At 43.7% G+C, this 12925-nt stretch overlaps 1 protein-coding gene across 1 annotated transcript; it reads left to right on the forward strand.

Annotated features, from left to right (window-relative positions):
• Window positions 1–869: 869 nt before the first annotated feature.
• Window positions 870–10385, forward strand: LOC306929076 (E3 ubiquitin-protein ligase Itchy-like). The gene is made up of 13 exons (XM_079509467.1): window positions 870–930; window positions 1151–1279; window positions 2083–2155; window positions 3208–3279; window positions 3824–3912; window positions 5295–5454; window positions 5901–6034; window positions 8066–8206; window positions 8326–8446; window positions 8772–8876; window positions 9591–9687; window positions 9871–9943; window positions 10114–10385. Exons 1-13 carry the CDS (start codon window positions 899–901, stop codon window positions 10211–10213), a joined length of 1326 nt encoding a protein of 441 aa, XP_079365593.1. The 5' UTR covers window positions 870–898; the 3' UTR covers window positions 10214–10385.
• The last annotated feature ends 2540 nt before the right edge of the window (window positions 10386–12925 follow it).

The raw sequence follows: 12925 nt of genomic DNA on the forward strand, positions 1-12925 counted from the left end.
GAGGAGTGGCAGAACCAGCGCGGAGCCATGATGCAGCAATGTAACCAGAGGTTCACATACGGGGTGAGTGTGATCACTTCTGGCTGCCTGACTTACTGGCCAATGGGTGGTTTCAGTGTGCATGTTGTGGACCTGGGGCCATCGGGGAATGCAGGGGTAGTTTGAAAACCCACCTTTTCAGACTCCACCATGGCCCATAGCACTTACCCTACCCCCTTAGACAGCACTTTTTTAGACTTAGATAGCATTTGAAACAGACTTATAGCATGTCATGTAGACAGCACAATAACAGTACAGCATAGTATAATATATATGTATAGCTTATATGTATAGTGTCATTATATATAGATATGTTCTAGTTACGTTCTTAGCCTACGCATGTTTCTTGATAAATGCTGTTTATATATGTGATGTATTCCCATGCTTTTTGTTCTTGCTTAATGTAAGTCGCTCTGGATTAAGAGCGTCTGCTAAATGCCTAAATTGTAAATTGTAAATTGCAGGGGTGTTTTAGGGTTTACGTTTCACAGTTCAATGCAATTTTGGTACAGCAGAGGAATGAAGGCCACTTACAAAGTTCATGGTCTGAAATGGTTATGACCACCTTCCCCTTTCTCTGCCTAATAGTTCCAAGAGCAGCTTGCAGCTGCAGCATACGACGCACCTGACCGACTGGGGCCTCTACCACATGGCTGGGGTTAGCATCATTTACCATTAAGTGTTATACCCTGTTTTACTAACAAGAGCCTGTTATTAGTTGGAAAACAAAGAAGTGCTTGAGGTAATTGACTATGTTGTTGTAGAGTTGTTCTGTTTTTTTTTCATGACCTCCCCCTATTTCCCAGAGAAGAGAACAGACACCAGTGGCGGAGTGTATTTTGTTCATCACACAACTCGGATGACTCAGTGGGTGGATCCCAGGACACATGGGTGGGTATATTAATATCACATTTTGTTAATAATCCTTTGTAACATACATACCCTGTGCTAAAACGCATGTTCAAACGTTTAGTGGCAACATTCTGTTATTGATGTTATACGTGTGTGTGTGTGTGTGTGTGTGTGTGTGTGTGTGTGTGTGTGTGTGTGTGTGTGTGTGTGTGTGTGTGTTTGTGTGTGTGTGTGTGCGTGCGTGCATTATTATTTCAAGGGTGGTGTATGACAAGCCCCTGCCAAATGGTTGGGAGAAGAAGTTCATGGCGAATGGGATTCTTTACTTCGTAGACCATAATAGGGGAACTACCACCTACGTTGATCCTCGCACAGGGAAATCCTCACTGTACGTCTCAGATATAAACAGTGTTAAAATAGACATTTGGGGCCCTATCATGCATGTCTTAAGTACCAGGTCTTATTACTTAACTTAAGACCTGGAGGCGTGATCAATGCCATTTGGCTATTCTGAGTGGCCAAACAGCATTGACCACGCCTCCAGGTCTTAAGTTAAGTCATAAGACCTGGTACTTAAGACACGCATAATACTGCATAGCCTCTTGAGAGAGAAAAAGCCATGTCTTAGTTAATAGGCCAACATTCTGCGAAGATACTGTAGGCAAACATTTTTGCCTAGGATTTAGGAGTGAATTGATTATTAAAGCTCCCAACGCATTGTGATCTTGTAGATCAGCTATTTTCAGTGAAGAGATTTGGGGTAGATGGGGAAAAGAAGTGGACCAATTATACAGACCCCTGGGGGATTGAATACTTTATTAACAAGTTGGTAAACAGTACATGTAGTATACAGTCAAAAGTTATGCAAAAAACAAATGACACACAAAGACCCAATGGGCTTGTTTCCATTGTGCAGGTCCATATAGGTGTAATCTTCTAAACAGCAGATTCTGGGGTGGTTTAAATAACTTGCACTTGGCCTGGGTAGCCCGAGCCTGGCAGCGTGCCGCAGGTTCGACTCCCGATCCCGACAGCCTTTACTGCATGTCACTCCCCCATTTCCTGTCAGCCTACTGTTTGTCCCTCTATAAAAAAATATAACATAACATGCACTTGGAGGTTATGTTACGTATGTATATGATGCTGCTTTCTTTAGAAGAAAATAATCCTTATTTTGGTCATTTCCTACAGTGATAACGGGCCCCAGATTACCCATATCAAGGACTTCAAAGCCAAAGTGCAGAACTTCCGAAGCTGTTGTCAGGTAAGTGTCATCTGAACAACTCGCACATTCTGTTGGTGTCAAAATATGTTTCTGGTTCCTCAAATTCAATTATGATTTGTACCCCATTCAAGTACAGTATTGCCTATTTGTTCTAGTTAATAGGTAATATGACAGAAAGTATCATCTTCATATGGATACCTTTACAGTTTACAATTAAGTAATAACTATGATTCACCTAAGGGGGGCACCATAGCCATTGATTGACCCACTGTATGTGAGGATGTCATCATGTGAATGAAGTTTGAGTTGTTTTTGGGGGGGTTCCTTAATTTTTGTCCATATGCTTCCCCCATTAGATTTGTCTGTAAATGAAGCTCCAAAATAAATCTTTAATGGTTGCCACTGTTTAACCCAAGAGATGTTCTGTATTACTTTGTGGGAACAGTATCTTTATTGATGGGTTGTCATAATAATACACTTTTTTATATAGCTTCCATGACATAAATGCAGCGTAAAGTGCTTTACAGAGCAATAAAAAGAGAAAAGCAAAGAACATAAAATGGCAGCAGATCAGGTAGAACAGTGAGGACATGAAAAGGAGCACAGAGATTTTAAAAGCTCAACTAAAACAAGAGTATAGGTATTGAGATGTCTACAGAGGGTGCTTGTCTGAGGTGTAGTGGGAGTTTATTCCAAGCAGTCGGCGCGTAGAAGCAGAAAGCTGCTTCCCCGTATTTTTTAGATGTCATTTATTTAGGCACTAAGAGCAGGTTAGCATTGGAGGACCTGAGGTGGCAGTTTGGAACATATGTACTGTAGGCAGGCAGTCATAGAGGTACTGTAGGAAGGTGCAAGACCATTGGGAGCTTTATAAACAATTAAGATATATTTTTTAATCAATCCTAAAAACATCCGTAAGCCAATGAAAATACTTTGACCCAGGGCTAGCGGGAGTGATGTACAGAACTTCAGTACTCTATGGGAACATGGAACGCCCCAATCACGTGTACCTACAATATATTTCATAAGTTATGAGGTTTTCATGGCTCTGTTTCTCTCTCATTCCCTGTGCTTCTGTGACTGTCTATTAGCAACTGTCCCTGCCCCAGGACATCAAGATCACAGTCGCTCGCAAAACCTTGTTTGAGGATTCGTTCCAACAAGTGAGTTTTTCCAAGCTTGTATTATACTTTCTTTAATTATTTAATATTCATTACTTTGCACTTTGTTTTAGATTTCTATTTAATACTTTAAAGGACCACTTCAACCATTTTCAACTATCCTGTGCCTCAGAAGAGGCTTGTGGACAGTTCAGAAACCGTTCTACCAGTGACATCATCGATGGGGAATCCAAGCTAATAGAAACGACAGGCTTTCTATTCCTGGGAAAGTTAGCATGCTATAATAGAAGCCATTATTCTGGCGTTCATTTATTTATTAAGAAAACAAAGTAATGTGTTTGAAATGACCAAACCTGCCTACCAATGATGTCACTGGCAGGCGGGTTTCTGAACTGTCCACAACTCTCTTCTGAGGCACAGACCGAGTAGAAATTTTAAAATGGGTGATCCTTTAACCATTGTCCAATCAGCGCAGTAAACAAATATCCAAAGAGGCTGTGGCTGATGGATTCCAAAATTATTCAGTTTCACCATTTTAGAAGTTTAATTTCATACATTTTCCGTACTGTTTCTTTTCTCTTGAAAGATCATGAGCTTTCATTCACAAAATCTGAGACGGAGATTGTGGATATTTTTTTCTGGAGAGGAAGGCTTGGACTATGGGGGAGTAGCAAGGTACGTTACTGTATGAAAAACCAAGAACAACCAGGTGCTCACAAGAGGTAAAAAGGTAACTATAGTAAAATATGTAAATGAGATCAAGAGATCCCAAGACATTAGAAAAAACAACAAACAACAGACAATCCGAGCACTGAGGAGTAAAAAAATGAGAAGGTCTTCATCAGGGTGAAACATGATGGCAATTGCATTTTAAATACATAAAGGCTGGTCGTCTTTTTTTTACTCGGAGTGCCCGGATGATCGTCTGTTGTTTTTTCATACGTGACTGTATGTTGAGATGCTAAATGAATGTGTAGGCTACAGGCTACAGATTCTCAGATTTCCGCATGTCGGAACTTTGGTGTGTCGGATCTGTGTGTGCATCCCAAATGAATGATTATAATAGTTAAGGTGTGTTGCACTCATATGATGCTTTTGTTTGGACAGTAGCCTACCACTGATGTGCAACACAAGCTCTTCTATAACGAATCACCTCTCTTTTTTTATTGTCTCCACCAGGGTCGGATTAACCCCCACGAGGGCCCCTGGGCCGGTAATATTTGCAGGGCCCCCATAGCATGCGTGCACGCGACATTTTCGTGTTTTTCCGTGTTTTTATCATCTTTTTAACCTAAATTTAACAAAATCAACAGCCAATGAAGGGCCCCAGGAGCCCTTTTCAGGGCGTCAAACCTAGTACCTCACGGTCCAATTTCCCCGAAGGGCCCCTGAGAGCCAAGGGCCCCTGAGCCACGGCCCCACTGGCCCAATGGCTAATTTGTCCCTGGTCTCCACCAGCCCGAAGGCATGGGGAGAGAGTATGTTTTGCACTCTGTCCGTCCATCCGTGTGTCCATCCGTCCGTCCGTCTGTGAACAGCTAATCTCTGGCATGTTAACCCGGTCGATGCCAAATTTTGCACACACACTCCCTGGATGCCAACGATGAACCTCTGCCCCAAATTTTCCAGAATGGCCTGTTATAGCGCCACCAGGAGGCCGACTTTGGAAAAACACATTTTTTTATATTACTCCTCCAGATTCTGTCCAAAAATCCCACAGATTGTTACACACTATCTCTATAGTCATGTGCTCAAGACGGATCTGTCCGATATTTCATATTCCATAATTGGCTAACATTGGCTTTCAAAGTTTGCAGGATTGGCCCTTTTGAAACAAAAAGCCTTAAATCATGAACGCAGCGTGCAATTTACGTGAGATCTTTCACAGACTTTCCTACTAGGCTGAGGAATATATCCCACCCATTTCACATTGGCCTGTTATAGCGCCACCAAAGGTGGATGGTGTAAGAACAAATGGCACCCTTTTCACATTGGCCTATTATAGCACCAGGAGACCTGTGCACTTTTTCTAGTTTACCCTGTGCTCATCTTTACAGGGAATGGTTCTTCCTGCTGTCTCACGAGGTGCTGAACCCCATGTACTGTCTGTTTGAGTATGCTGGCAAGGAAAACTACTGTCGGCAGATTAACCCGGCCTCTAGCGTCAACCCTGACCACCTCAAGTACTTCAAGTTCATAGGACGCTTACTTGCAATGGTACACTGCATCATGTGTCATCTTATCACAAGGCTGATAGCTGCTGCTAATTAGAGTGGCTCAGATGTCCAGGGCTCCAGGCCCAATATTATTTTATCGAAGGATGAAAGAAAAGACTCACACAATTGGTAGACATTAGACAATAATGATCAATTCTTTTTTTAGATGGTTGTACTCCCAGATACTTGTTGTAAACAACAAACAAAAAACAACAAAACTATATGATATGTACTTCTAACTACAGTTGTTTTGAGCAGGCTATAACTTATCACACTTGTTTTGTGACACTTGTGACACTTGTTTTAACCAAGAACAGTAAACTAAATTATCTTTGCAATCTATAAAAAATACAGTAAGCTCATCCCTGTTGGCAATGTCATTGACAAGTTACTGTATTGTTGCGTCGGTAATCACAAACTAAGATGTCTTGCACTGTCCCTTTGTAGGCGCTGTTCCATGGGAAGTTGATTGGTGCAGCTTTTTCGCTGACCTTCTACAAACGTATCCTGAACAAACCCCTTGCTCTCAAAGATCTGGAATCTGTAGACCCAGAGTATTACCAGACCCTCACATGGATCAGGTAGGTCTGGGCGTACGTACCGATACATGGTGTGTAGCTAAATTATGCAGTGAAGTAATTTAACATGGCTCTGTAATTTAACGAGGCCAGTCTAGGCCTAAGCCTGATTTATAGTTTCATTGCGCTCCAGTGTCACACAATGAAAATAACAGCTTCTATGTTTGCTGATTGGTTATTTTTGGCACAAGACACAATGTGCAACTTGTGTATACATTTAATGTAATTTTATTTTGTTTCGCACATAGTAGTGTATCACAGTAGTATACAATTCTTATCAGATAATAATAATTAATTGTCTCCACCAGGCCGAAGGCATGGGGAGAGAGTATGTTTTGCACTCCGTCCGTCCGTCCGTCCGTCCGTCCGTCCGTCCGTGTGTCCGTCCGTCTGTGAACAGCTAATCTCCGGCACCGTTAACCCGGTCGATGCCCACTTTTGCAAACACACTCCCTGGATGCCAACGATGAACCTCTGCCCCAAAATTTCCAGAACGGCCTGTTATAGCGCCACCAGGAGGCCGCTTTGTGCAAAACAAGTTTTTGGACAGTACACCTACAGATTTTGTCCAAACATCACGCAAATTGGTACACAGTCTCTCTAGAGCCATTCAACGAAACGGGTCTTTCAGATTTCTCAGACTCCATCCTGATTGGCTAAGATTGGCTTCCAAAGTTTGCAGGAGTGCTCAGTTTCAAACAAAATGCTGCAAATCATGAACACATCGTGTGATTTCCGTGAAATTGTGCACGCACATTCCCACTAGGCCGAGGAAGAAATGCCACATGAACATTTTCAACTCAGCCTCATGGTGGCGCTATAACTGGCCGAAAAGTGTTTTTACCTCTAACTGCACGGATCTGTGGATAACTTTGTATGCCAACTCCCTAGAAGCCAAGGAAAAACCTTTGCCTGGAATTTTTCACATCTGCTCTTTATAGCGCCACCAAGAGGCCGACATATGTAAAACACATTTTCTAATATTACTCCTTCAGATTGTATCCAAATTTCACGCAAATCGGTACACATGCTCTCCATAGTCATGTGATCAAGACGGGTTTGTTTGATTTCTCATAATCCACCCTCATTGGCTACGATTGGCTTCTAAACTTTTCAGGAGTAGCCCGCTTTGTACCCATTTTGTACAAATCGCCACAACTACTCAACGCAGCGTCCGATTGTGGTGAAACTGTGCGTGCATATTCCCACTAGGCTTTGGAAGAAATGTTTTAAAATCAGCCTCATGGTGGCGCTACAACAGGCCAAGCCGCGACACACACACACACACACACACACACACACACACACACACACACACACACACACACACACACACACACACACACACACACACACACACACACACACACACACATTTATATTGCTCCTAAACATTTTGCCAAACATCACACACACACTCCTATCCTCCTGGTGGAGACCTGTGCCCAGAAGGGCACTTTTTCTAGTTTAGTCTATAATACACCCATGGGTGAAAAGGAGCAGGAAGAAGAAAAATAAATCTCATTCATTCTTGACCCCTTTTCGATTTAAAGAAATATAGGCTACTTGATCGGCAGCGCACATACAACACTAAAATTCACTAAAACTAAAATACAAATTTTAGGGCCGGACGGTTAGCTCAACCGTCTGGGCACCTAGGCTGCTAAGCCACCCTGACGGCGTGCCGCGGGCTGGAATCCTGGTCCCGACGGCCTTAGCCGCGTGTCACTCCCCATCTCTCTCCCCATTCTTCCTGTCTCTCTCTACTGTCTACTATCAATAAAGGCATAAAAGCCCCTAAAAACAAATCTTTAAAAATAAATAATAAAAATACAAATTTTAGAAAAAAAGAAAAACTCCAAAGTTAAATCCTATCCTATTTGTCGTCTTCATATTAAATAATTATTTTATTTTTATAAAAAAAAAATTAATTCATATGTGACAGGGTATGTTAACAATGCTGCTGATGGTGAATTGACATAGAAGGATGGCACCACGTCGTTAACAATGACATACTCATGTCATGTTTTGCAGAGATAATGACATCGCAGAGTGTGGCCTGGAGATGTACTTCTCAGTAGACAAGGAGATCCTGGGACAGGTAACCACCCATGAGCTGAAGCCTGGCGGAGGGAACGTTCTTGTCACAGAGAGGAACAAGCAGGAATATATCAGGTACAATCTGGTCTGACTCACCCATATATATATATATATATATATATATATATATATATATATATATATATATATATGGGAGATCTAGCTATCTTTGAATTGTCTTTATGTATATGCAGATTAGTTGCAGAGTGGAGATTATCCAGAGGAGTGGAAGAGCAGACTCAAGCTCTCTTTGAAGGCTTCAATGAAGTTGTTCCTCAGCAGTACCTTCAGTACTTTGATGCCCAGGAGCTCGAGGTACTCGGACCTGGCTTTGGACCTGGTTTATAATATGAATGAATAATGAACTTTATGCAATTTGCATACAAGCTATGATAGAATAGTGGTGTCCATTGCTCCATTCCAAAAAAAGATTGACATAAACAATTTTCTGCTTCTGCTTTCAGCAGTTTTCCTGTTCAACAGTGTTAAAACTTAATTGGGGAACTACGGGTATCTTTGACAACATTTGAAAAATCTGTTATTCGATGAATCGCCGTCGAGCATGAAAGCAATCATTAGAAATTACACAAGCAAACAAAAAGTCAGCACTCCGACAAAAGCTGTATTTAATGTCCCCTAGATGATGCTGTGTGGGATGCAGCAGATAGACTTGGATGACTGGCAGGGAAACACCATCTACAAACACTATGTGCGCAGCAGCACGCAGATCCTGTGGTTCTGGCAGGTTTGTACTACTGTAGTATAGAGACGCATGTGCGCACGCACGCACGCACGCACGCACGCACGCACGCAGGTCAGTGTAGGACAGCTCGTCATATTTTTACCCTTCTATATTTTTAAACGTACAGGTCTCTGATCTGAAGTTTTGCCGCTTATCTCCATACTTTTGGTATATATATTTTTGGTAAATTCATGCCCTTACCTATACTCATAATCATACTACAGTGTCATACAAAAGCAGAAGTACATACAGTACAAAAGTACATACAAATCCACAAGCTTGAATCGTGGCGTGAACCAATTTGCTTTGTTAAGCCTAAAGCCCAATATTGTATTCTCCTTCCTACAACTTAGTAATTACAGTCTCTATAACCTTAGGCCAGTAACATTATTATAATATTAACTACCAGAAAACTTGTTTTACTTAGTGTGGGATTGTGAATTTACCTAATCTCGTGCCTTACATATATTGTACGGCAACTGTGTGTACATCATCATACACGGCTTCTGTCACACCTGCCACTAGAAGAAACCTATTGGACAATGTTCCATATTAATTATACAGTAGATATTGACAGACAAACACCGCTGCGTAATGGACCGGAGGCACCGCTCAAAAAGTTCAAAGCATCACTTTCTCTATCACCCAGTTTCAACACAGATTTATGTACATTTCCAAGCTTTGAAAGCAATAATTAACATGAAATAATGTTCCCAGTTTGTCAAGGAGATGGACAATGAGAAAAGGATGAGATTGCTGCAATTTGTTACTGGAACCGGCCGACTTCCTGTGGGTGGTTTTGCTGACCTTATGGGTATGTTGTTCAACTGGAAAACACGCACGCACACAAGGCATGCATGTGCACGCACGCACGCACGCACGCAACGCACGCACGCACGCACGCACGCACGCACGCACACACACACACACACACACACACACACACACACAGTGTACAGTATAAATAATATATTTATTTAGTTTATCATTGACACAGGGAGTAATGGACCCCAGAAGTTCTGCCTCGAGAAAGTGGGCGAAGAGAACTGGCTTCCAAGAAGTCACACATGGTAAAGTTGTAGCTTATTCTCTCTATTAACATTATTTTAAATATCAAATTGTTCAGGATCCAGAATCACTTTAGACTCTAAAGTTTAGACTAGATCCTCCCTGAAGGTTTTTAAAAGCTGTTACATATTGATCTTTTGTTTTAATTTTCTGTGATGTTTGTCTAAACCAGCTTTAATCGTCTGGACCTACCTCCTTACAAGAGCTATGAGCAGCTGAAGGAGAAGCTGATGTTTGCCATAGAGAACACAGAAGACTTTGGCCTGGAGTGACAGCATGGTAGGCGGAGCAGGATGGAGAGCCTCCTATATACATACAGTATATTCTCAGTGAAATAATACAAAGTTGTATTCGAGCTGGTTTGGTTCTGGATCTGCCCACAATGGAACTGCCATCCACCTGTAGTCCTGTACTGCCAGCAAACATGTCATTCTCATCAGCTGTTATACTACTGCACTGCTGAAGTTAGTTGGATGACTTTGCCGAGTTTTGGTAGGAGTGGGTGATCATTATTTTGGCTTCCCCTTTTCTCCTGTTTTGGTGGTTAGGGTTAACAGTTGTTTTTGGTCATATTATGTTGTGTAGTTTAGTTAGGGTAAACTTTGTTTAGTTGTTTTATTATTTCATAATAACCAAAGATCTCTATGTGCCCAACTCTGTTCTGGGATCTTGCCCCTGCGCCTTGAAGCTGGTAGGTATAGAGTAATATAGATAGAGAGTAATAGAAGAACTGCCCTTTGTATCATGCAATTTTTTTCAATTTTTATCATGTCAAAAATTGTTTAGTAGGTGTAGAAAACTGGATCTGATATGGTTAAGCAAAGCAGAGAGTCTGGTTTGGATTTTCGAAGATATTCCCACTTGCTGAATACTTAGAGAAAGCGTGGGTCAAACGGACAAAGAAAACATAATGATTGTGATTTATATTTATTTCTGTTTTTGGGTATAGAGGGTATGCGCATGCATAAAGTGAATGGCAAATCCAGTGGCAAATCGAGTGGCAAAGTGACAGGCAAAGTGAGTTTAAAATTGTTTAATGTCGTTTAATGCAATTAGATATGACTTTTCTGTTTGGATGTAGGTGCTGTCAAGGCCAGAAAGTAGTTTTTAGCCACTCAGTAGGCATTCCTGCATAACTTCCTGGTTTGATGATGATGTCACGTGCAACGTCGTGCATACCCTCTATTAACCAAATATTTTCTTTTCTCTGTGTAGTTTCTTTGTTCAGGAAGTGAATGTGATATTGTTGTCTCCACCAGGCCGAAGGCATGGGGGGAGAGTATGTTTTGCACTCCGTCCGTCCGTGTGTCCTTCCTTCCGTCCGTCCGTCCTTCCGTCCGTCCGTTATCAGCTAATCTCCGGTACCGTTGGCCCGATCCATGCCAAACTGTGCACACACACTCCATGGATGCCAACGATGAACCTCTGCCCCACATATTCCTCAACGGCCTGTTATAGCGCCACCATGAGGCCGATTTAGGCAAAACACATTTCTGTAGATTACCCGTACACATTTTATCCATACATCACACAATTCGGTATACACTATCTACATAGTCATGTGATCAACACGGATTTGCACCATTTCCCATCTTCCATCCTGATATTGGCTAATATTGGCTTCCAAAGCTCACATGAATGGTCCGTTTCGAACAAAATGCCACAAATCACAAAAACAGTGTGCAATTTCCGTGAAATTATACACGCACATTTCCACTAGGCCGAGGACGACATGCCACTCATTATTTTCCAAATCAGCCTCATGGTGGCGCTATAACAGGCCAATTCCTGTTTTTAGCTATAACTGCATCAATCTGTATACTTATGTATGCGCACTCCCTAGAGCAGTGGTTCTCAACCTGTGGTACGCGTACCACCGGTGCTACTTGAGCCCCCCCAGGTGGTACGCGGAATAATCTTGAAAAACGGTGAAGTTTGACAGAACGGTTGAGAAACGCATGCATGTGAATGCATGCAGCGATTCCAAAAAAAAAAAAAGTTGTTTTATTATTTATTTTTTTACTCTGTCCCAACTCTGTCTGCCCAGTGTTCCCCCAGTACCTGCCCAGTGTTCCCCCAGTACCTCCCCAGTGTCCCCCCAGTGCCTCCCCAGTACCTCCCCAATGTCTGCCCAGGTCCTCCCCAGTGCCTCCCCAGTGTCTCCCCAGTGTCCCCCCAGTGCCACCACAAATGCCTCCCCAGTGTCTCCCCAGTGCCCAGTGTCCCCCCCAGTGCCTCCATAGTGTCTCCCCAGTGTCTCCACAGTGCCCAGTGTCCCCCAAGTGCCTCCCCAGTGCCTCCCCAGTGTTTCCCCAGTGCCTCCCCAGTGTCTCCCCAGTGCCACCACAAATGCCTCCCCAGTGTCTCCCCAGTGCCCAGTGTCCCCCCCAGTGCCTCCATAGTGCCTCCCCAGTGTCTCCACAGTGCCCAGTGTCCCCCAAGTGCCTCCCCAGTGTCTCCCCAGTGCCTCCCCAGTGTCTCCCCAGTGCCCAGTGTCCCCCAAGTGCCTCCCCAGTGTCTCCCCAGTGTCCCCCCAGTGCCTCCATAGTGTCTCCCCAGTGCCTCCCCAGTGTCTCCCCAGTGTCCCCCAAGTGCCTCCCCAGTGTCCCCCCAGTGCCTCCCCAATGTCTGCCCAGGGCCTCCCCAGTGTCCCCCCAGTGTCTCCCCAGTGCCTCCCCAGTGTCTCCCCAGTGCCTCCACAGTGTCTCCCCAGTGTCCCCCCAGTGCCTCCCCAGTACCTCCCCAGTACCTCCACAGTGCCTCCCCAGTGCCTCCCCAGTGTCTGCCCAGTGTCCCCCCAGTGCCTCCCCAGTGTCTCCCCAGTGCCTCCACAGTGCCTCCCCAGTGTCTCCCCAGTGCCCAGTGTCCCCCCAGTACCTCCCCAGTGTCTCCCCAGTGCCCAGTGTCCCCCCAGTGCCTCCTCAGTGCCTCCCCAGTGTCCCCCCAGTGCCTCCACAGTACCTCCCCAATGTCTGCCCAGGGCC

This window comes from Electrona antarctica (assembly GCF_951216825.1).
Source record: "Electrona antarctica genome assembly, chromosome: 9".
Classification (NCBI taxonomy): Eukaryota; Metazoa; Chordata; class Actinopteri; order Myctophiformes; family Myctophidae; genus Electrona; species Electrona antarctica.

Bases quoted from the DNA above. Each gene is read 5' to 3' on its own strand.
- LOC306929076 (XM_079509467.1), top strand. From the start codon at position 899: ATGACTCAGTGGGTGGATCCCAGGACACATGG. The intron at 1,280-2,082 runs GTACGTCTCAGA...CATTTCCTACAG, and splicing joins CGCACAGGGAAATCCTCACT to TGATAACGGGCCCCAGATTA. The intron at 3,913-5,294 runs GTACGTTACTGT...TCATCTTTACAG, and splicing joins GACTATGGGGGAGTAGCAAG to GGAATGGTTCTTCCTGCTGT.